This window comes from Pseudorca crassidens, chromosome 1 (genome assembly GCF_039906515.1).
Source record: "Pseudorca crassidens isolate mPseCra1 chromosome 1, mPseCra1.hap1, whole genome shotgun sequence".
NCBI classification, from domain to species: domain Eukaryota; kingdom Metazoa; phylum Chordata; class Mammalia; order Artiodactyla; family Delphinidae; genus Pseudorca; species Pseudorca crassidens.
The window spans coordinates 177,526,535-177,552,343 of record NC_090296.1 but is presented as its reverse complement, the minus strand read 5'-3'; the positions used below and the strand labels follow the sequence as shown (position 1 = coordinate 177,552,343).

Genomic DNA, 25,809 nt, shown 5'->3' with positions numbered 1-25,809 from the left:
CCAAACTTATTTCAAAAACATGTTCTCTCTCTCTCTTTCCCTCTCTCTCTCTCTCATATGAAAAGGGAGTAGGAAAAGAACCTGCATTGCAGAAAAACAGTATAATAGTAAATCAGGTCTACATACAAGTATAAGTAGTTAATTCCTTAAAGAGACATTTTTTCCCCTGAGGTTCTTCAAATGGACGTTTGAACTTTTGCTCACTGAACACACATAACTAATCTATGGAATGTAATCCAATGGGGTTTTGAGAGCATTTTATTTTGAGTAAAAATAATGTCATGCCTAAACCAGTAAAGCAACTTTGCCTATTGACTTCAAAACACATGATTGCATATGTGTTCCTAGCACTCCTTTTATTTAAAATTTTTTTAACATCTTCATTGGAGTATAATTGCTTTACAATGGTGTGTTAGTTTCTGCTTTATAACAAAGTGAATCAGTTATACATATACATATATCCCCATATCTCTTCCCTCTTGCGTCTCCCTCCCTCCCACCCTCCCTATCCTAATACCATATGCTAACACATATATATGGAACCTAGCACTTCTTTTAAGCATTGTTTATATAACTCCTCTCCTTAAAGTGAGGGGGTTCCTTCCCTTGTAGAAAAACGTGCCTCCGAGGCAGGTAAGCGGCAAAGAGCTGTATCTACATTTGTACAGAAGGAAATGAAGGTCTGATGGCAGCAGGGTTCACATCACTGCACACTTCCTAGATGCCAAATGCCTTCCCAGGCTTTGGAGATAAAAATGTGGGTGAAGTCTGGTCCCCTCTACCAGAAAGTCTATTGCATCCCAGCCAGCAAGGAAACAGATTTTGGAATAAGTAGTGACAATACAATGTGATTCTTGCTCAGCAGACATAAAAACAGGGCGCTGGGAGAGAACTGGAAGCCCCTGAGGCTTCTGAGTAGGGGAGAAACAGGATCACACTTGTCTAAGAAGATAACCGCAGTAGCTCCATGAGAAGCTCCACAGTCAGGAAGGAAAGTGGCAGTGAGCCCTGCTAGAATCTAAAGCATTAGAAAGGAAGATTGAAGACCTCACTTATGGCCAAAGCACTAAGGAAGTTGAGAAGGACCTTAACTCAGGAGGTGCTTCCGAGGAGAAAGTGAAATAATTTAATGACAATTAAAGATGTGTGGTAGGGTCAGGAGCTAAGCCATTGACGACTGGCATTTTTCAAGCCTCAGTCCTAGGTCCTCTTTCCTTCCATGCCAATGTCACATACAGGCATTCAACCATCACAGATGTATCCAATTACCCCCTCTACACAAATGAACTAAATATAGATCTCTCCACTAGTCTCCTTGGAATTCCAGATGCATAGGGTCAACTCACTGCTTGAGTTGCTTGAGATATCTTAGAGGCAATGTTGGACCAAAGCTGTCCAAAACCAACCCCAAATCTGGTTCTCTTGCAAGATTCAACTTCAGTAACACACCCCCACCATGCCACAAATCTACAAGTCATCCTTGGTATTTTTCTTCCCTCACCCACATATGCAAGATCACTCCAAATCCTTAGATTTTACTTCCTAAATCTCATTTGAATCTGCCCACTCATCTCCATTCCCACTGCTATTGTCTTAGCTCTAGCTACTGTCATCTCTGCCCTGAGCATCTCCAACAGCCTCCAAAATGCTCTTCCCACATCCATACTTGTCCTCCTTTTGAACTTTTGGAAATGTAAATCTCTTCCTGGCACTGTCTCTGTTGAAAAATCTCAGTGGTTTCCACTGCTCTGAGGTTGAAAGAACAAAACCCTCAACGTGGCCTAGAATGTATCTTAGCACCTTTTCCTGCTAGTTAAGTCCTACAGCATGTTCTGATCTCACCTTAAGTACTCCATGGGAGTGCCTTTCCTGATATCCCTAACCAGATCAGAGACCCATATATAATTCTCATAGCTCTCCATATCTCTGTACCACACAAGCGCCATTTTGTGTTTATTTTCATGTTATCTCATTCATGTTTTCCTCTCCGACTAGACACTAAACTCCATGAGGCAGGGGCCAGATCTGTTTCTTCTCACCACTGAATTCTCTTCCTCCAGCAGAAAACCTGATGTGTTAGGTAATAAACATTTGAATAACAACAGACTAAGTGAATAAAAAATAAGCCCGTCGTTCCTAATGTGAAAGAACAGTGAGACGGATAAAGTCGTTGATTAAAGTTGAGACTAGAGTTGGACAAATGAATCCAGTTAGGGACAAGGTATAGACTTTCCTTTTTTAGATTTCCATAGCATACCCCGGTGGGTTGTGGAATATACAAAATACTTTCAAGAGAGAAGTTGACACTGGGAGTCACCACGCATAGGTACTTGGAAATTTGCAGTGTTAAGGGGGTGGGTATAAAGAAGAAGTGCAAGTTCAAATATGTCCAGGAATGACCCAGAAAAGGTGGTGTCAACTGGTCAAGTAAGAGACCAAGGACAGTGGGTGTGAACTGGAGAATGCATGCTCTGCACCAAATCAGATCAAAACAAAAGGTTCTCTTTTGCTAAACTTAAGTATCTCACATTCTCCTTTTAAAGTAATTTTTTAAATCCAAATAAAATTTAAAATAGAACCAAAAGTAAGTCAAAGCAGGAGTAATTCTGAATATACTTTGTACTATTATAAAGTGAATACCCAACAGCCTGAAGAGGTATATAGGAGGGGTCTTATCTCCATTTCATAGATGAGAATACAGAAGTTTAGGGAGGTCAAAGATTTAGCAGGGATTAACAACCCAATCACAAGCACCCCAAATCTGGGCTCCTCCCATGTGACTGTGCTGGATGCTTCCTGTTTTGTCTGTCTGGTGATACGCTATTAACGGTATCAGCCAAGCACACCTCTACCACAGGAAACAGTTACCCAGCAGGCCAAGCTGACCCTGGTTCAGAAGAAGTTCAACTCTCCACATGGAAGAAGCCTTCCATGAAGGCTGGGACCTTCTGCAGACCCCAGGAAATAGGCTACCTCTGTAAATAAGTATCTTCTATGATCATGTCTTCAATGGAAGCTGAACCTCATCTCTATGAAATGGAGCAGGACCCTGTGGGGCCCTCCTGGCACAAAAGCCTTTCTTCCTGTGTCCCCTGCTTCTTGTTTGTAGGAAATAGGTTTCATTCGGCCTCCTTGACCTTCCCTGAGTTCCAAAGGGCAGATTCAAACAGTTGCTAATCAGGGAAGGGAGGGAATGCAGAAACAAGAGAGGAGCAGTCAAGAAACAATAGTGCAGCCTTGGGGCAGGGTCTTGGTTCCTCCTCAAGGAATATATATAACAATATCTTTGAGTTCTTCTGCAGAACTAAAACCTCCACCCAGGTGGAGGATGGCAACTTCCAGCTGAGCACAAGATTCCTGGAGCACCACCCTGCTACCTCACCACCAACCAATCAGAAGAAAGTCACATACCCTGTAGCCCTCACCCCAAATTTTGTGTATAAAAACTATTCCCACAACACCATTGGGGAGTTCGGGGTGTTTGAACATGAGCCACCTGTTTGCCTTGCTTGGCCCTGCAATAAACATTTCTCTGCCCCAAACTCTGACATTTCGGTTTCTTTGGACTCACTGTGCGTGGGGCACATGAACTTTGCTTGGGTAATACTACCTCAGAGAGTCAGTACCTACCTAAGTTCACACAGCTATTAAGTGGCAGACTGGATCTGAACTCGGGTCTATTTTGCTTTGAAGCCCTCTCTCCCCCTACATGTTAGGCCCCAGGAACAAATTAGAACAAGAAATGCTGAGGAATGGAGGAAGCTCAGCAACCTCATTATCTTACTCCGTAACAGTGTTCATGCCCATAATTCAGGACAAAGAAAACCTAATATAGACAGATGTGTCTATTCCTTCTCTTCAGCTCTGACTCACGACAAGCATCCGTTCACTTCATGCAACCTCTCCTCCCCGACCACCTGCCATGTTTGTTGTGTACCATCCGGAAACTTCGGGAACCAGTTTCCAAGTTGCCTGTTTGATTTCCTGATGCCACATAACTCTGACCTACAGACTTCCAATTTCCTTTTCCAACTCCCAATTTTCTTTCTTAAGGAAGGGGCAGAAGAGTGCCAATTATCATAGTTTATCTTTCCTCTACTAGACGTTTTCACATTGAAGACTCTAGTACAGACTTTGGTTACATGCTGTCTTTTTAAAAGAATATCTGCTTAACTTTAATTCATTACCTGAATCTGGAATCTACTAAACCCAATTGTTATATGGAGTCACCTGGGGAGAGTTTAATGGAAAAGCAAGGCAGCAAATTAGTACCATATGATTAGCGTAATACTAAGTTTGTTTATCCAAGGTTCTTCAGAAGAATGCACCGTATTTTTAAGATATGACTTGTTTTCCATATCTGCATGGAGGCTTGTTGCTACTTAACTGGACATTTAATTTTCCACTTATTCATTTTCCCCCTTACAGACAGCTCGATGGCTATTCAGTATGTGCATAACGCAGAGAAAAATAATTATAGGAAAGGGACACAGAGAATGTCATAATTAAACTGTCCATTTGCAAAATACACTCCATATACCCGAAACATCTTGATTCCTATAATCAGGTAGATTAGGTTTTCAGTAAATACTTTTTAAAACAGAGGTTTATCTAAAGTCAGAAACAGAGAGGCAGCTCTCAGAATCACCTTGTAACACAAAATTAACTACCATTTGCCTCCAATCATGTTTTAAAAAAAATCAGATATAAAGAGAAATCAAAATGTAAATCAATGGATTTGTGAAACATGAGGGCATTTTCCGTGACCTTCTAGAACGGGTTTATTTATTCCTCATCTGAACTCTCATTAACAAAAGCCACTGTGCCTACCAATGGCAAATGCATAAATTTATCGCCTCAAGATTTGGTTCAAACTTTTATTTTACAGTTTGGAGATTAAAGTTCAGAGCAAATTCAGTTGCAGGGGTCAATGCAAGTAAAAGATCTACGTGGGAGAAGGGTGTTAGGACAAGTTAAAAAAACATTCACAATCTTTATAAAGAAAGAAACATTGCCAAAAAATTAGAAATGATGATCAAAAGGGACTTCAACTAATTACCAGGACGAAATACCCATGCTATGAAATTTGGAGTCAAAGACTCCAAATCTTCTTATTCTCTTTCTCTACTTGATGGTGTTTGAAGTTTATATGCAAAATATTTCTCCCTGATCCCCATCTAACTAATGGGCTCGTTGAGAGGACTGGCGATTCTGCTGATTTACTGAACAGTGACCTGCAGAGAAAAAGCAAAAGACAAGGAAACCAATTTTATGGAAACCAACAAAAAAATTAACTAGAGATTTAAAGCTTAATATAGCTTTATCCTCCAGAGAGCTTTGCCTGATTGCAGACAGAGCTTAAGAACAGGATTCAAAAGCACAAACACGCTAGTTCTGTTTTGAGAGCTCTGCTCAAGATATGTTCAATAAATGGAAAACCACCTTTACCACCTGCCTTTTGTCACGAGAGAAGACAGAAAGGCAAAAACTAGTTTGGGAAGCAGGGAAAAGGGCTTTACTCTCCAACTCAGTTACTGGTTTTTAAATGTTAGATAAAAATCCAAGTTCTCAGGCACTGTTTTCCTCAAACATACTCTCCCCTCTTTCAAAAATGAAAATAACGACCCTCCCTTCCTTTCCTTCGGAAATATTAATTGAGCAAATGATGCCTTGCGTAGCGCTTGTTCCTTCCTGCCACTTTCTGTCTGTCATCACCAATGCCAGGTGCCCACAGGTGAAATCTGCCTCCTGCTCCAGGAGGGGACAGCTGGGAGGTGGGGAGGAGGAAGACAAAGCCAACGTGCTGGGAGGGAGCCTGATTCCATCCCGGGCAGGGCCGGCACTCAAGAGAGGGTTTCCTGCCTATTGAGGTGAAGTTATAAATGTAATTAAAGTCTTTAAGAAAGAAATTCTGCCTCAAACCATGTCCCTCTCCAGTGGTCTTCTCTTGTGTAATTCTAGCTCTTTGCCCAGAGGAACTGACACTTTCGATCTAGTCACGTAAGGGCAATTTATTGTGAAGTGGTAATTTATTAAGTGAGATTCAAGAGTGGAGAGAGCTCTCAGAACCAGGAAGGGACTCAATTCACCCTCAAGTGCTCCCGACTCAGGTCTTCTAGACAGAACCTCTGGGGCACAGAAATCCTCACCAAACTTCTAATTCCTGAATACTTCTGTCCCCACTCCCACCCCACTCCCCCATGCTGCGTAACTGGAAGTAAGTCTTAAAACATAAATTCCTGGATGTCATATCATGTTAATCTAAATTCAGAGTAGGCTATAACTGATTGATCTCTCTGAAGAGCCTTCCCACGCTAGAGGAAGCTAGGAAAGCTGCGGTACTTCATTTGGCCTGGGGCCAGTTCTTAATCCTAAATCTCTTGAAAAATGCTATTTGTGTTCTGTAGTGATTGTGCTGAATGGCCCATCATGGTGGGGGCAAAGAGGTACCCATCATAAGCAGGAAACGTGGGCTTCTATGAGATGCTAAATCTCTCTGCTTGCTATGATCACGCATGTATTCAACCTGCCTTCAGTCCGTAAGAGAGTTTTACTTTTGTTTAATAATCAAATGCATAGCCACATCCTAAAGAAGAGGGCAATTCTGTGGTGATGAAGACAGCAACAGTGGATAGAGACCAAAGGCACCGGGAGTCATGTTAGATTTCTCCAGAAGTCACTTTCTGACTGACTCTCTTGGGCTTTGGGCGATCAATTATCCCAGCTGCCTTCTTTCCCCAGATTCCTGTAATCCGTGTAGGGCAGGTTTCTCAAGATCCTCTGTTCTTTTCTTCTCTTCCTTGGTGTCATTTCATCATCTGGCCCCCTTTCCCAAAGGGATGAGTTCCTGCTACGGATGATGAGATTCCGGGTCATCATAAAGGACAGGTGGGTAAGAGTGCTGGACCTTCCTTTAAAGGTAAAGGATGCTTTGCTTCTTGCCTCAATGTAGCAAAAGTAAAAGGTGACCCCGGGTCTGAGACAGTTCAGCCACCCTTCCCTCACTCCTCATATACTTTCTGTTCTTCCCAGGGATGAAAGACAAGCACAGCTTAAGCCAGCTCAGCACATAGCATTTGGGGAAACATAGTCTCTCTTGCTGCTTTCTCTGGTTTAATTTCCCTACTGTTGTGCAGGCTGCCTTGGCTCTGAGAGGTCCAAAACTCAGTGTAGCATACATGGGCCACTGGCAAACTATGGCCTGTGGGCCAAATCCAACCCACCGCCCGTTTCTGTAAATAGGGTTTTATCAGAATACTGCCATGCCCATTCAATTCTATATTGTCTCTGGCTGTTTTTGTGCTAACATGGTAAAGCTGAATAGTTGTAACAGATACCATATGGTTTGTCGGCAAAGCCGAAAGTATTTACTAACTGACCCTTTGCAAAAGAAGTTTGCCAACCCTTGGTTTAGACCCCTGTAAAATGGAGACGAAATATTCAGTGTTTGGTTAACCTGCAGCAGAAACATTCCTAACTAAAGCTGCGGTTTCAATGAGAAACAGAGTAGAAGTTACTTGGAAGAAGCTAGATTACATCAGGGAAAAAAAATGGGTGTTCTACATAGTCCAACCCAACTCATTAGATTTATGTAAATATATACATAGGGGTTTTGAGCCAATGTTACATTTAATTATAAACTATTGCTTTTGCTTCAGTTTGTCATTGTTTCTCTCAGGCCATGAGGGTTTGGGTTTGGCAGAACTGGCAGTAGGGGAGGCTCTCTAAGTATCATAGAACGTTCCAGCTCCCCTCTCTCAACCCCAGGATTCCCAAACAAATGGTTTTTTAAATCCTTGGTTGAGAAACTGATGGGCCCCATCTTGGTCCCTCTATACTCAGGCCCTCTGGAAACTTGTACATGAGAGGTGGCTGTCATCTACATCAGGATCCAAATATTCTTGGGTTCCCTGGGCATACTTCCATTTAATAGTACCCAATCTCACTTTCCATCTTTGTGTAAAAGAACTATACTTGTTATGTCATTCAAATGTGTAGATTTCACAAATACCTAAATACCCACCATAGTGGGCCTCAGGAAGTTCAGCTAATTTAAAAGTGGGCAGAGACTCTGAAAAGACGGTTTTCCAAAGAAGACATACAGATGGCCAGCAGGTACATAAAAAGATGCTCAACATCACTAATCATCAGGGAAATGCCAATCAAACCCACAATGCAGTATCATCCCACACCTGTTAGAATGGCTATTTTCAAAAAGGCAAGAAATAACAAGTGTTGGCGAGGGTGTGCAGAAAAGGGAATCGTTGTGCACTGTGGGTGGGAATGTAAATTGGTGCAGCCACTATGGAGAACAGTATGGAGGTTCTTCAAAAACTAAAAAGTAGAACTACCACATGATCCAGCAATTCCACTCCTGGGTATTTATCTGAAGAAAATGAAAACACTAACTGGAAAAGATATATGCACCCCCATGTCATGACAGCCTTATTTACAACAGCCAAGACATGGTAACTACCTAAGCATCCATCAGTAGATGAATGGATAAGAAGATGTGGTATATAAACACAATGGAATATTCTCAGCTAGAAAGAATAAAATCCTGCCATTTGCAACAGCATGGATGGACCCTGAGGGCATTATGCTCAGTGGAATGAGACAGAGAAAGACAAATACTCTATTATCTCATATGTAGAATCTTAAAAGAACAAATACCTCAGCCCTCAACTCAAACTGCTTATAGATGCAGAGAACAGATTGGTGGTTGCCAGAGGTGGGGGGTTGGTGGCCAAATAGATGAAGTGAGTCAAAAGGTACAAACTTCCAGCTATAAAATGTATAAGTCACGAGGATGAAATTACAGCATGGTGACTATAGCTAATAATACTGTATTGCATATTTGAAAACTGCTAAGAGAGGAGATCTTAAAAATTCTCATCATAAGAAAACAATTGGGGGACTTCCCTGGTGGCACAGTGGTTGAGAGTCCGCCTGCCGATGCAGAGGACACGGCTTCGTGCCCCGGTCTGGGAAGATCCCACATGCCGCGGAGCGGCTGGGCCCGTGAGCCATGGCTGCTGGGCCTGCGCGTCCAAAGCCTGTGCTCCACAATGGGAGAGGACACAGCAGTGAGGGCCCGCATACCGCAAAAAAAAAAAAAAAAAAAAGAAAAAGAAAAAGAAAAAAATTTTGTAACTATGTTTGGTGATCGATGTTAACTAGATTTATTGTGGTGATCATTTTGCAATCTATGCAAACAGGGAATCATTATGTTGTACACCAGAAACTAATATAATGTTATATGTCAGTGATACCTGACCAAAAAACCCACATTCCAAATAGTCATTTAAACTACATCTCTGTATAGTGATAACTAAATGTTAAGGAAGTTCTAATGAAGTAAGTGGTCGGTCGATGTGAATAGGGTTATCGGGCAAAGTTACCTTCAGGAGCTTAGGTTAACAAACGTTTGAAGCACATGTGTTTTCACGGAGAAGGAAAGAACAGTCCAGCTTTTGGGTACTCAGTAATGGTTGTTAGGGTCGATCACGATCATGATAATGATGGTGGGAAAAAATATCACGGTGCCAAGCCTCAGAAGAAGCATTAAGTTCCATCTGTAAATACCAAACTTAAATGAGGGCAACATTTTTCCAGTTTACAAAATCTTTCACTTACTCACCAGGAAACATGACAAAATAGAGAAAACTGCTGTTTCCAGGGGCCTCTTACAATTCTTTCTGGCTTAGACATTTGTGTCTCTATAAGAATGAAAAACTAGTGCAATGAAAAACAAAGGGCGTGCCAAAGCCATGGGTAACTGAAACACCTGCAACCCAGATTAATTGCAATACTCAGCCCCACAGGACTGGTCCTATGATTGCTAATGTCAGTACATGTCAGCAAAACTCATCCCGGGAACAGCTGATTTACATTATTGCCCTAGTTCGAGACAGAACATCTGAAAGCAGGTTTGTACTTTAGTCCATCAACTCTACAGAAGGACTGGGAGTAAAAGAGCCTTGAAAGAATATGTGGATCAATAGAAAGAGAATTGTTTTGCTGGGAGAAAAACTCAACAATATAGGGAAAGGATGCACGGTATGGCTCAGAGGTGGGACTCAGGGTCCTGGGGGAGAGTGCTTCTTTGTTCTATCTCACATCGATCACATAATTTTATAGAAGGGGATCCTTAGATATAATCTGGTTCAATCTCTCATCTTACAAATGAGGAATGTGTGGATGTCTGTTCAAATCCTGGCTGGGCAAAGTGCAGTGTTGGGTAATACTAAGGATGCAAGTGGATGCAAAGATGAATGGGGCACGGACTTTATCTTTTGAGAGTTCACAGTCTAGGAATGGAACTAAGATATACATAAATATTACAAAGTAGGACATCTGCACTTGCACTGGAGCATCTAAGGTTTAGATTCAGGGCTATGAGCATTTAGGGGAAGAAAACCTTCCTTCCTGGTGGGAGAGAGGGTTAGTGAGACATCCTTGCAGGAAATAAGTATCAAACCTGCATCAGGGCTGGGCACTGCTGGAGACACAGTGGTAACCAAGAGAGACAAACCATGTCCTCGTGAATAATATAGTGTTTGGGGAGTGGAGATTTTTTAACACAGAGATGCAGAAAGGAGAGTGATTAGTTGATCTGTTGAGGTGCCTTCTCCTGTTGCACTAAAACAGAAAGGGGAGGTAAACACAGGGACTCCATGTGGGAACAGACGTGAAACCTACACACTGAGTCCGCTCCTTATACTATAATCTATAGCATATGATGCTGGTATTCGGGAACTCTGAGTCTGAACACATACTTGGGGAGTGTAGAGAGGTAAGTTGTCAGATTCTCTTCCCAAAGAGTGGAATAAAAGTGCCAGGTGATTCTCCTCTATTTTGGGAAAATAACTTCCCCGTGGTCTCTGACCCCTGGGAGACGTTCCCCAATTACAGGGATTTCCTCTTGTGTTTCTCCTAACAGAGATTTCACAGGATCTGGATGTGCTGGGTTTGTCCTTGCTGGTCCAGCCCACTAGGGAAACAGACCCGTTCAGGAGGGGGAACAAAGTAATTGTCAAGTGAATATTTTTCTGCTGATTATTGGAGTCAGTGGAGTGGAAACAAGTCCTGAGGGTGTTTTAGTGTTTTGGCTTTTCTGGAGTGCTGGAAGGAGATGTAAAAGCCGTGGCAGTAGCATTCCAACCTACAGATAACAGGATTTCTCTACTTTAAATTTTTATGTGATCTTATAATACTCTGTTATTATTAGTTATGTAATGTGCTACATTAGTCATGCTTTGTGAAAAATAGTAGATTATTCTGATATAATACATTATTTAAAAGGCCCAGATCTTGTTTTCATTTTTATAAACATATAATTCTCTACCTAAAGAATTATTACTGGATATAACTCTGTTTTCATAGCCTACTTCCCCCCTGCTCTGCAAAGATTTTCTAAAGAACCCAGTAGTAACTGGGTCATGATTCTTCAAACTTTCCAGTGGGGGAAAAAAATGATACGGAGCAAATTTTTCCCAACTGAGGCATAGTTAAGGCAAGATGCTTCATTAAGTTACCAACATACTAAGGAAAGGTGCCATGACCAGACAGTACCTACCTCATAAGGTTGTCACAAAGATTAAATGAGATATTAAATACAGAGCTCTTAGCATAATGCCTGGCACACAGAAAGCATTAATAATTCTTCTATCATCCTCTAAGAAGACTAATCTCTGATCTTCAGATGGCCAGCCTGCTCTCACTGGACACCAAGAGAGTTCCACGTAAACTCTCCTCACTCCAAGCGCCTCCAAGATGTCATGTAACGTGAGCTGAAGAGTATCTATACATGGCATTCATTCAAAATCACACAGCATGCTTTCCTCCGTGAGTTTGGAATTCATCTTGGGAGATGTATCAGGCATGTGAAAGGGAAACATCTCCTAAATGAGCTGGAGAAAGCAACGAAACAGAAAGAAACGAGGCCAAGCACTGACTTAAAACATGTCAGGATTTGGTCTATTTTTTTCCATCAACATGTGCTGTTCTCATTAATGGGAGTTTCTCACACACTCAGTAAGGGAACAGGCAAAAGTGTATTTTGTTATAGCCTGAAGGCTCACCCAAACATTTAAAGAATTTGGGGAGCCATAAATTTCCTCCAGACTATAATCATCTTTGTGAGATCAAGTGCTCATGACCGAAAACATCTCTGATCTGTGAAATATGATCAAGGCTCTTTAAAATATTTTTTCCCAATAAGTAGGTAAGTTCATGATATGTACTTTGTCATGAGATTTGAAAACATCCTTCCAGCTATCTGCCAAAACTACTTCCATTTTCTTGTTGGTCAAATCATTAGCCTAGATAACAGATGAAAGGTAGGCTATGGCCCTTGGGCCAAATCCCACCCACTTCCTGTTTTTGTAAATAAAGTTTTATTGGTTCACACTCAACCTTAGCCATTTACATATTACCTGTGGCTACTTTCATGCTAGGATGGCAGACCTAAGTAGCTGCAACAGAGACTGTGTGGGCAGCAAAAACTGACCTATGTACTATCTGGCCCTTTATAGAAGTTTGCCAGCCCCTGATCTAGATCACTGTCTTGGGTAGAAAGAATTCTGGTTGAATAACAGTCATCTATCAGATTCCCAGAGAATTTAAAAATTTCCCATGTTATCAAATCCAGACACTTTGCTGACTGGAACAGAAAGGAGGAAGTGAACAGAGAATTACTAAACTGGGAGTTAGAAGTCATTCATCATTCATCCATTTATTCATTCCACATAAGACACCACCACCATTCCTGTGGTAAATACTGGCATTAGAGTATGAACAATCGGGCCTCATAGAGTATAAAGTCAATGAGGGAGACAAACAGTGACCACGTCATTCATTCATCCTTCATTCATTCATTCTCTGTAATGTGCCAGGAAATATTTTAGGCACCATTTAACCATACCAGTTAACCACACCAATTATACATTCTAATGGTGAAGAGAAATAATAAGCACATATGAAAATAGCAGGTACTGATAAGTGCTATAATGAGAATATTAGTTCAACCATATGAAACTGAAATTTTTATAGGTCTACAGTAGTTGAATATTGACAATTTTATATGATTCAACCTATCAGTGAGAAATGCTTAAGAGTGATTTTTGGATGGCCTTAAATTAAGGGATCTGGGAGGGAGAGATGAATTAGGAGGTTGGGATTAACATATACACACTACTGTATATAAAATAGATAAACAATAGATAAACTATATAGCACAAGGAACTATACTCAATATCTTGTAAAAACCTATAATGGAGAAGAATCTGAAAAAGAATATATATGTATAACTGAATCACTTCTGTACCCTTGAAACACTAATTGTAAATTAAATATACATCAACAAAAAAAATTTTTTTTAATAAATTGAAGGATCAAGGAAGGCTTCACTGAGGAGGTGACATCTGAGCTAAGACTTGAATGACAGCAGCATCTTGCCCTGCAAACATCAAGGGAGATTTCCAGGCAGGGAGAGGGAGAGCCCCTTGCAAATACTCTATGGCCAAAGTAAGCTTGGATCGTTTGAGGAAGAGAAAGAAGACCAGAGGGTCTGAAGCAATGTGGACTCTGGGGAAAGAGGGAGGAAATAAGGTTGAAGAGGTAGTCAAGGGCAAGGTCAGATGGGGTCTTGTGGGTTAGGATAAGGATCTTGGCTTATACTTGAAGAGTAATGGGAGGGCTTTTAAAAAGGAACATCGCATGATCCAATTTATGGCTTTTAAGCGTTTTCATTCCTCTTCTGTGAGAAGTAGACTATGATAGCAAGAACTGAAGCAGGGAGATTGAGGAGGTAGGACGGAGTTCTGAGCAAAACAAGACTACACAGCAAGGAAAGGTGGAGAAAAGTGGGGAGGAAGGAGATGTTTAGGAGTTGAAATCATCAGGAGCTGTTGATAGTTTAGATGTAATTAGGAGGGAAAATGAGGGATGAGGGAGGATGCCAACTTTCCAATTTGAGTACCTGGCCGGATACCTACGTGGTGTGATTCATAAGCCTGTGAACACCAGAAAAGAAGCAGGTCTTAGGGGAGATAATAGGTACCATTTTCAACCTGTTGAACTTGAGTCATCTTTATGACTTGCTTTCCCTCAAGTGGTATCGATGAACATGAAATCTTATCTGAATCAGACTGGCAGGTTTGTTTTATTCTTTTAATCATACATCTACTACCTTGTCATTTCCTTTTTCGTCTTCTATGTACTATTTTTTCTTGATTTAGCTGATTTTGATTCTCTTGAGTGAAGCTTTTGTGTTTGTGCTTTCCCAGTGGTCAAGAGGGGAGTCTTACAGTTGCAAAGTTGTTGGCATGTCTTTTGGTGGAAGTTGTTTCTTTTATGCCCCTTGAGGTAGACAGGAATTAAAACAGCCAACAGCAGGATTCCCAACCTGGATTTTTTTTCCATTTGACAAAGTGGACCTAGGAGGGAGTGATGCTAAATATACAGTGCCCGACAAAGGTTTAGGACCGGAACTTGTATCCCACCCTCAGATCATATCTTAAAACACTAAATTAGGGTGTAAGCAGATTCAAAAAATGTGCCTTGCAATCACTTTTCAAGAGCAGCAGATTTGGCAGAACTCCAGGCTGCATAACTGGAGCAAACATCTGAAAATATCCCAGGGTGGGCAGGTTTGAAAGCCTTTCCGTGTCATATACCAAGCATTCTGCTCACCTGTTATCAGACAAAGGCAGTAGCAGTATCATAATAGGATCTCCCACCTCTGGATTTGAAAAGCATTTTATTGACGTAAATCATATCACGTACAACCCTGTATGCCATCAGCATACACATCTTCAGTCTCCTGCTAGATTATCCCACTTAGAAGGTCATGTTATATCTTTCCTTCTCCCACATACACAGGCTCACCTCAGAGATATTACGGCTTTGATTCCAGACCGCTGCAATAAAGTGAAAATCGCAATAGAGTCACATTTTTTGGTTTCCCAGTGCATATAAGTTATGTTTACACTATACTGTCGTCTATTAAGTGTGCAATAGCATTATGTCTTAAAAAAAAAAAATGTACAGGGACTTCCCTGGTGGCACAGTGGTTAAGAATCCGCCTGCCAATTCAGGGGACACAGGTTCGATCCCTGGTCCGGAAGGATCCCACATGCCGTGGAGCAACTGGCCCCGTGCGCCACAACTAATGAGCCTGCGCTCTAGAGCCTGCAAGCCACAGCTGCTGGGCCTGCGTGCCACAACTACTGAAGCCCGTGTGCCTGGAGCCTGTGCTCTGCAACGGGAGAGACCACCACGATGGGAGAGGCCACTGTGATGAGAGGCCCGCGCACCGCAACAAAGAGTAGCTCCCGCTCGCCGCAGCTAGAGAAAGCCGCGCACAGCAACTAAGACCAAACGCAGCCAAAAATAAAAAAATAAATTTATAAAAAAAAAATACAAGGTACATACCTAATTAAAAATATTTTATTGCTACTAGTGGGAAGCAGCCACATAGCACAAGGAGATCAGCTCGGTGCTCTGTGACCACCTAGAGGGGTGGGATAGGGAGAGTGGGAGGGAGAGCCAAGGGGGAAGAGATATGGAGACATATGTATATGTATAGCTGATTCACTTTGTTATAAGACAGAAACACACCATTGTAAAGCAATTATACTCCAATGAAGATGTTAAAAATATATATATATTTAATTGCTAAAAAATGCTAACCATTGGGCTTCCCTGGTGGCGCAGTGGTTAAGAGTCCACCTGCCGATGCAGGGGACACGGGTTCGTGCCCCGGTCCGGGAAGATCCCACATGCTGCGGAGCGGCTGGGCCCATGAGCCATGGCCGCTGAGCCTGTGCGTCCAGAGCCTGTGCTCCGCAACAGGAGAGGCCACAACAGTGAGAGGTCCGCGTACCGCAAAAAAAAAAAAAATGCTAACCATCATCTGAGCCTTCAGCCAGTCATCATCTTTATGCAATGGTAGCATCAAAGATCACTGATCACAGATCACCAGAATAAGTATAATAATGATGAAAAAATTAAGATATTCTAAGAATTACCAAAATGGGACACAGAGACACGAAGTGAGCAAATGCTGTTGGAAAAATGGCACCAAAAGGCTTGCTCAACACGGGGTTGCCCCAAACCTTCAGTCTGTTTAAGAAAAAAAAAAAAGGCAATATCTTCCAAGCACAATAAAGCAAAGCATTAAAACAAGGTGTGTCTGTAACGGACAGAGCGTTAGTGTTGGTGAGTGAATGGTTCCATGAATCAGAATTAGCCAAGCTGATGCCCGAATATAAACAATTAAGGAATTTAAAATGCGACACCTAAACACTACACACTTCATAACTGCTTATCGCAGGAAAGAATTACACACAGTTAAAATGATGATGGAATAACACTTGCCAAGAAGAGGTGTGGACCGAACGAACTTAGTGTACCCAGAGGTCAATGGGAAGATGTTCTCTTTTCCCAGGTCTTCCCAGTCCAAGTTTGTGAAGCTTTATTTACTCCAGACATAAAATAACCTTCACTTATGTTAGAGACACATTTAGGGGAAAGGCAACATTACCACTGGCTTCTAAGTGTGTTAAGACTAGGGGTCATTATCTGAAAAGGCCTTTGAAGGGCAACATTTTTAAAGATTTGTCATCTTACACATGTTCTTAGAGCTGGGGCCCACCTTATCCACTTGTGCAATAATAAGTTAATCACCCAAAACAATTTTTTAAAAAGCACCCTTAAGAAATATTTCAATTTTAGAAATAGGTTAGTAATCCAGTTAAAGAATGAAATTTATTATAATAGCTGCATCATAAGGACATGTACAGAAGTACTTTAGCATCTCTCAATTAAAAATAAAGTTTAAACCTACAAATAGAAGAAAGTATCACTGACAGGCCCATAAAACATTCGTGCCTTTTCATCTAGAAATCCTGGGAATTATTTAATGAGAGCAGGAAGGTATAGCTCTCTGAGTCGTCGTTCATATAAATCAAGGACTGGAAACAATCTAAATTTTCAACCAACAGGGTAATTTAGTAAAACAATGTACATCAACATCATGATGCTGTTTTAGTCATTAAAATTACGGTTATGAAGGGGAGGCAGAAACATGGAAATGTGTTTGATATTTAACTGGAAAAAGAGATTATAAAATGACACATACTATACGACATGTACACACATGAGGTTCTAGAAAGCAAGATGCAAGAATTTTTAAAAAGAAAATAAGATGGATAGTGGCCAATTTTTCTTTTATTTGCTCTTTTGTATCATGTGGTTGCTTTTAAAAATAATCAAATTAGTTCACTGCAGCACTATTTTCAATAGCCAAGACATGGAAACAACCTAAATGCCCATCAACAGATAAATGGATAAAAAAGATAAAGTACATATACACAATGAAATACTACTCAGCCCTAAAAAGGAATAAAATAATGCCATTTGCAGCAACATGGATGGGCCTAGAGATTATCTTACTGTGAAGTCAGAAAGAGAAAGACAAATACCATATGATATCACTTATATGTGGAATCTAAAATATGACACAAATGAACTGATCTACAAAACAGAAACAGACTCACAGACATAGAGAATAGACTTGTGGTTGCCGAGGGGGAGTGGGAGAGGGAGGGATTGGGAGTTTGGGATTAGTAGATGCAAACTACTATATATAGGTTGGATAAACTACAAGGTCCTATTGTCTAGCACAGGGAACTATATTCAGTATCTGTGTTAAACCATAATGGAAAAGAATATGAAAAAGAATGTGAATATATATGTATATATAGGTATGTATAACTGAATCACTTTGCTGTACCATAGAAATTAACACATTGTAAATCAACTATATTTCAATAAAATAAATTTAAAAAATACAATTTGAAAAAAAACTAAGGCAGAGCTCAGGGAAATAAGTAATAGCCAATTAATACAAGATGTCAGGAAAACGAGGTGACGTTCTGGGTCTTGGTTTAGTTCCAATGGAATCATGTTTGGGAGTAGGTATTCGGGACAACATGCCATTGTGTTAAACCACTTTTCATAAAAACTCCTCCATTTAACATTTTTGTATTTTAAAAATTGCCCAAAGTGCTTTTGGCTGGGAAATACCCTTCAGTGTTAACTTAGACCTAGGAAGGCATTGTGAACTCGGAAGGAGTCAGCTTAGACCCAAGTGGAGGAAATGCATGAACTTTCGCCACTGTGAGGTCCTTGGGTTCTCATTTTTCTGGGTCTCTGAATCATGAAGAGGTCTGAGTTCACCTTTTCAAGAGCATTCAGAGAACGACCTTGTTTCAGAAACTCTACTCTACTCATTCCATTCCGAGGTCAGCTGAGTTTTTATACGACCCGCTTTTCCAAATTAGGCCTGGGGGTGGGGAGGAGAGGTCACAGGAGGAAACGGCATTTCCACAGACCCTCTTAAAAGAGGGGAAGGAATAGTCTTCTGGAAAGTTCGCTCTTTTATCTGAAGTCCCAGAAAGTTTCCCACATCCCCTCTGACGGATTCAGCGCCCCCATGGAACGCAATAATAAGTATAACTGGCTCCCTGAGTCAGCCAATGTCAGGAATCATTCCAGTAAGACAAACTCTCATTAAAATGCACCGCCTCCCCCTGAGGGAGTGAAACTGAGGACTTCTCCCGCCCCTCTTTCCACATCCGCTGGAAGTTGTTTCCGCGTCACCACGGAGCATCCCGCTAAGCAGACCCGGCGGTCCCTGCCACCCACCCCTGGCACTGCACGCAGCATCCCACGCGCCGTAATCGGGGTGCGGGCGGGGGAAGCACTTGGCCGTGAACGGTAACAGCGACGAGAGAGAAAGAAAAGCACAGGCCTACCTTAAAACTTTCCAGTCTTTGAGTGGATCCAAGTCAGAGATTAAAGAGACCATTGTCTAAAGGGCGGCCGAAGGCAGATCCAGTCCCGAGAGGAGGGGGCGCGGGGAGGGGATGCGGGGGAAGGAAGCGGCCGCCGGCTGCTCGGCTCAGGCCCGGAGCGACCGGGCGCCTGCACGCGCGCGCGGCTCTTCCTCCTTCTAGGATTGATAAGCACTTGTCCTGGCTTTTCTCCACGCCCACGGCCTGATCAATCTTGCGCTAGATTACTCCCCAGCCCCGGCTCATTTCTCCACACCACCTTTTAAAGCCCTTGTAATCTGCGCCAACTGATCACATTTGACCTTTTTGTAGCCCACTTTATTCCAAGCACAGCTCTCAGTTAAATCTCTCTTTATTAACACCGTCCTCCTTGGCTTGCTTTTGGAACAAACAGATCAAGCCTGAAGCTTCCAGACTTTAACAGCAATCATTTACAGATTACTGCAAGCTGCAGCTCTCTCCTCCTCTGGGGCATCCTCGTGAGATTTTGCTTTCATATTCCTGTCAGAAGACCGGTTAGGTTTCTTTTTTCCCTTTTTTTTTTTTTTTTTTTTTTTTTTGGTGGCTTGGGTCTGGGACACCAGCGTCGGGCTTACAGCTTCCCTCAGAGGCTGTAACTACATGACTGTTAGGATTTGTTTTTTAGAAATCATCTGGAACCGGCCTGCTAACAAGCTAGAATTTACTGTGTGCTTTCTGGCAGGGAATTTGTTACACTGCTTTTCTCCCCCCCTTTCTTTCTTTCTCGTGTTTTAAAAGAACGTGAAGGCGGGGGGGGGGGGGGGGGGGGGGGGGGAATGTAGAATCTCTCCAGGCATTAAGAGAAAAGGGCGTGGGCTTTTCTCCCTCAACTTGTGTATCTTTTGTCCTTTATTTAAAACTGAACATCCTTTCAACAATCGTCTGAAACCGTGCACGGCAGATATTGAAAACAATATCCAGGGCAGAATTGTTTTCCTCTAGACTGGTCTGTGTGCTGATGTAGGTTTTTTGTGACTGTACGGGTTTATTTTTGTAAGCACTGCCTCATAGCATATGCTTTCCTGCTTTCCGAGGTTCTAGGTAAGACTCCACTACTGAGGCCCCTCCCCACCCTGTCCTCCCAGGATCCTGGCATTAGAAGACCTTGAAATCACCTGGCATAGGGGTCTCCATGACCTCCCAGGTCATTCAGATTTTCCTGACACCTGCATGCCACATGAGCTTTACATGACAGGACCTTTACTCGATAGGACTTTTACTCGCTTTATACGCAATTCCTCTTTTTCCTACACTTACTTTAGAAGGTAATTTTAAGACCATCACCATAAATGGAAGATCAGCCTCCCTGGCCTAACAAAACATGATTGTTGTGCCTGGACACATGGCTGTTTCTAGATCTTTTTGTCTCGTTTGAAAAGAGTGTAGAGAGTGAGTGTTAGGGGATGTTAAGGACACACCGGCACCAACCAAGACATTCCCCACAAGCCGAGTCCAGATTTAAAGAGAACATAGTGCCATTCAATGTTCTGCAGTGACCTTACTACCTAAAATGGTCAGCCAGGAGGATGGGTTCCAATTTCTTGCCTTTAGGCTGAGCTTACCAAGAAAAAGAAGCTCTTCTTTCCTGAGAGTCTCCAGAGGGAAAGATGTGGTGACAGCTGTTGGAAGCATGCTGCTTTTACTGTCAGGAAGTTCTTCCAGTCAACTCGAAATGCCCCTCACAGCATTTTAAATCCTTTCCCTGTTACCCTTTTCTTGAAGGACCCCCTTCTATCTGAAAATACGCAGCAAACCCTCAGCTGTCTTTTTTACAGGCATACATACTTTCCCTAATGGCTGTAAATGACTCCGCAGAAGTACAACTCTCCTTATGCTAAACAAAGAGAAGAATTTCATACCTTTTACAAAAGACATTGCCTCTCTGAGGCTTTATGCTCCTTCCTGGGCTGTCTTTGCTGTCCCACTGTGGATCCTGGGCCACAGTATAATAATGTGTAAACATTTACATGACACTTGTAATCCCCAAGTACTTCACCAAATGTGGGTGATAATAATAGCATTTGTGGGACGTGTACCTGCAAAGGGTTCCAAATGCTTAGATAATTAATAAGCTGTTTCTCCCTTTAGAAAGTTAGCAGGAAAAAACAAAAGATGATAATGAAATAGTTTCTGTGACCACAATGACATCATTTTTATATATTAACCCACCGCTCTGCTGCTGAGATTCAGATCTGGAGAAGAAGGGGGAATGGATCCTTAACCCTTGGAGTTCAGGGTTAATGGGTGAAAGGGGGGAGGGACTTGGCTTTTGGCCAAAGGACGAAAGCAAGCTCCTCAATTATTAAATCATGTTTTAAAGCAGTAGTCCTTCCAAAAACTTTTTAAAGGCAGTGGAAACTTTCCTTTGGATGAAACCTTGTCCAAGTGCAGAAACAGATACTAGTGAAAGTTTATTACTGGGACTAATTTCTTTAGGCGTTAGCTTGTTCAGCCCTTGTGACTAAGTTGTTTACAAAGTAAGTTACCAGAAGCACCACTGTTTTGTTAATGCAGGTGAGGACATTTGGGCATGCAAATTTGGGTTCACAGGGCTAGTCCTCAGCAGGGGGAGGTGTGGTACCCAGAAGCCACGCCCACTGGACCCCACGTGATCAACCACACAGGGCACTCCTTTCCTCCAGCAGAGAGGAATACACAAGTAGGGTGCATCTGTATTGGGGTGGGACTAGGGTTGGGATCAGGTTAGGGGTGGATAAGACTGTTTGCATGAGGCTCCTGCTTCCTCTTCTAAGGCACCCCTAGGAAACCCTAGCGTTCAGGAGGACACGCTTTGAAATACACTTCCTGAAAGTATTTGGTGATAGATAATCTTTGAAAGGCTGTGTTGAGTCCAATACAGGCTGAAGATTTTGCTCTTATCTTTCTTAATTGTGAGGAACAAGTGTTTCCTTACATACACTGGAGATTAATTCCATGCTGTATATAGTGCAAATGTTCTTTTCCTCTCTCCCCTAAGCATTCTGTTCCTGATTCTGAACAGCTTCACATCAAATGGATCCATTGCCTACTAAGAAAAAGGCCATCAGAAAAATTCATTCACCTTCAGCTATGAGGGAGACCAGTAAAAACGAACAAACAAGATACTGTCCTGTTCAAAACTTGGGCAACTATTCATCTTTAGCTCAGGAAAAGCAGCAATACACTTTCTATATGTAAAACTCAAAGGTTAAATTTAGTATTGAGAAGCTTTGCCCCCAAATATAATTTTCCTCCATGTCACTGTATGAATTACAAGATTTAATTTTGGGTTCTTTTCCTCATATTTTGATAAACTGATGCCTTTAAAAAATGAAATTATTTTATTATTGCTTATAATGACTCTTCAATGGTTGGCTCTTCTGAATGGTCCCTGTGTGTTAAAACAGAATGTCGTCCATATAAAGCAACATTCTTAAATGGTCCCACTATTACCAGGGACAAGACTCGTAGTTTTCCTTTTCATATAACTAAAATTTCTGCAATATCCTTCCCTCTTCCCAGATACAGAAACTAAAACCAAAATCCAAATCCAAACAAAAAGCAACCCCCCCTTTGGACCTCTTCCATCCAAACAAATAAAACCTCCAGCCCCAAACCTTATGAGACTGTGGTTTCCACGAGTATGGTGATTAGAGTCACCTGCGAAGAAACTGCACCACAGAATCCCAGTGAACAGACAAGAGCAGGAGACAAAGAATCTGCATTTCACACCAGACCTAGGCAGGAAATGCTGACAGTCAGCAAGTGTAAAATTTACCCCAGTCATATAGCATCCCAGGTGACTTTTCATGGGTTGAGGGACATGACCTTGAAGCCAAAGGTGAAGATCTTATGTTATAGAGAAACAAGAAGCACCTGGGTGTGAAGTAGCCAAAGAATGAAAACAAGCATTCTCCATCAGTCAGAAGTTAGACCAACTACTGAACAGAGCTTCAGAAAGACACATATGATGTCTCAGGAAATTCATCTCCCAAGAAAATGTCTAACTTCCTGATAGTCAGGAATTAAAAAAAAAAACAAAAAAACAAACAAACAGAAATAACACAACCTTGCTAAGGAAAAAAATAACATTTTATGTCCTTTTTTCATTCTATGTTTGTCTCTAGTTTCTGATTCCTAGGAATCCAATTATCCTGTTTTTTTTATTTTTTATTTTAGAAAATCTTGTTTCAAGCTTACTCAGTCCTAATTCTGTTACTTCCTGATAAAGATTCTTTCCCCTTCTGCTTGTTCCAGATTTTTCTTTTTCTTATTTGCCAGCTCTTTCCTTCTCAAGCAGGTAAGGTCTCTCTCTCCCCTTTTTTTTTTTTTTTTTAACATCTTTATTGGAGTATAATTGCTTTACAAAGGTGGGTTAGTTTCTGCTTTATAACAAAGTGAATCAGCTATACATATATCCCCATATCTCTTCCCTCTTGCATCTCCCTCCCTCCCTCCCACCCTCCCTATCCCACCCTTCTAGGTGGTCACAAAGCACCGAGCTGATCTCCCTGTGCTATGAGGCTGCTTCCCACTAGCTATCGATTTTACGTTTAGTAGTGTATATATGTGCACACCACTCTCTCACTTTGTCCCAGCTTACCGTTCCCCCTCCCCATGTCCTCAAGTCCATTCTCTAGTAGGTCTGCACCTTTATTCCCGTCCTGCCCCTAGGTTCTTCAGAACCATTTTTTTGGTGTTTATTTTTAGATTCCATATATATGTGTTAGCATACGGTATTTGTTTTTCACTTTCTGACTTACTTCACTCTATGACAGACTCTAGGTCCATCCACCTCACTACAAATAATGCAATTTCGTTTCTTTTTATGGCTAAGTAATATTCCATTGTATATACGTGCCACATCTTCTTTATCCATTCATTTGTCGATGAACACTTAGTTTGCTTCCATGTCCTGGCTATTGTAAATAGAGCTGCAATGAACACTGTGGTACATGACTCTTTTTGAATTATGGTTTTCTCAGGGTATATGCCCAGGAGTGGGATTGCTGGGTCCTATGGTAGTTCTATTTTTAGTTTTTTAAGGAACCTCCATACTGTTCTCCATAGTGGCTGTATCAATTTAAATTCCCACCAACAGTGCAAGAGGGTTCCCTTTTCTCCACACCCTCTCCAGTATTTATTGTTTGTAGATTTTTTGATGATGGCCATTCTGACTGGTGTGAGATGATAATCTCATTGTAGTACTGATTTGCATTTCTCTAATGATTAGTGATGTTGAGCACCCTTTCATGTGTTTGTTGGCAACCTGTATATCTTCTTTGGAGAAATGTTTATTTAGGTCTTCTGCCCATTTTTGGATTGGGTTGTTTGTTTTTTTGTTATTGAGCTGCATGAGCTGCTTGTAAATTTTGGAGATTAATCCTTTGTCAGTTGTTTCATTTGCAAATATTTTCTCCCATTCTGAGGGTTGTCTTGTTCTTGTTTATGGTTTCCTTTGCTGTGCAAAAGCTTTGAAGTTTCATTAGGTCCCATTTGTTTATTTTTGTTTTTATTTCCATTTCTCTAGGAGGTGGGTCAAAAAGGATCTTGCTGTGATTTATATCATAGAGTGTTCTGCCTATGTTTTCTTCTAAGAGTTTTATAGTGTCTGGCCTTACATTTAGGTCTTTAATCCATTTTGAGTTTATTTTTGTGTATGGTGTTAGGGAGTGTTCTAACTTCATTCTTTTACATGTACCTGTCCAGTTTTCCCAGCACCACTTATTGAAGAGGCTGTCTTTTCTCCATTGTATATTCTTGCCTCCTTTATCAAAAATAAGCTGACCATATGTGCGTGGGTTTATCTCTTGGCTTTCTATCCTGTTCCATTGATCTATCTTTCTGTTTTTGTGCCAGTACCATACTGTCTTGATTACTGTAGCTTTGTAGTATAGTCTGAAGTCAGGGAGCCTGATTCCTCCAGCTCCGTTTTTCGTTCTCAAGATTGCTTTGGCTATTCGGGGTCTTTTGTGTTTCCAAACAAATTGTGAAATTTTTTGTTCTAGTTCTGTGAAAAATGCCAGTGGTAGTTTGATAGGGATTGCATTGAATCTGTAGATTGCTTTGGGTAGTACAGTCATTTTCACAATGTTGATTCTTCCAATCCAAGAACATGGTATATCTCTCCATCTATTTGTATCATCTTTAATTTCTTTCATCAGTGTCTTATAACTTTCTGCAAACAGGTCTTTTGTCTCCTTAGGTAGGTTTATTCCTAGATATTTTATTCTTTTTGTTGCAATGGTAAATGGGAGTGTTTTCTTGATTTCACTTTCAGATTTTTCATCATTAGTGTATAGGAATGCCAGAGATTTCTGTGCATTAATTTTGTATACTGCAACTTTACCAAATTCATTGATTAGCTCTAGTAGTTTTCTGGTAGCATCTTTAGGATTCTCTATGTATAGTATCATGTCATCTGCAAACAATGACAGCTTTACTTCTTCTTTTCCGATTTGGATTCCTTTTATTTCCTTTTCTTCTCTGATTGCTGTGGCTAAAACTTCCAAAACTATGTTGAATAAGAGAGGTGAGAGTGGGCAACCTTGTCTTGTTCCTGATCTTAGTGGAAATGCTTTCAGTTTTTCACCATTGAGGATGATGTGGGCTATGGGATTGACATATGTGGCCTTTATTATGTTGAGAAAAGTTCCCTCTGTGCCTACTTTCTGTAGGGTTTTTATCATAAATAGGTGTTGAATTTTGTCAAAAGCTTTTTCTGCATCTATTGAGATGATCAAGTGGTTTTTATTCTTCAGTTTGTTAATAGGGTGTATTACATTCATTTACTTGCATATATTGAAGAATCCTTGCATTTCTAGGATAAAATCCACTTGCTCGTGGTGTTTGATCCTTTTAATGTGCTGCTTGATTCTGTTTGCTAGTATTTTGTTGAGGATTTTTGCATCTATGTTCATCAGTGATATTGGCCTGTAGTTCTCCTTTG

General features: G+C 41.3%; 1 protein-coding gene across 2 annotated transcripts in view; it reads right to left on the bottom strand.

The window, feature by feature from the left end:
* CELF2 (CUGBP Elav-like family member 2) overlaps positions 1-25,809 on the bottom strand; it is an 830,631-nt gene that overhangs the window by 507,864 nt on the left and 296,958 nt on the right. Inside the window, exon 1 of one of the 2 annotated variants that reach the window (XM_067701034.1) lies at positions 18,822-19,028. The exons of the other annotated variant lie outside the window; for it this stretch is intronic. Coding sequence (XP_067557135.1) covers positions 18,822-18,874 — 53 coding nt within the window. The 5' untranslated portion in view covers positions 18,875-19,028. Of the gene's footprint in view, positions 1-18,821; positions 19,029-25,809 lie in introns of those variants that run through there. 2 annotated transcript variants of the gene reach the window in all.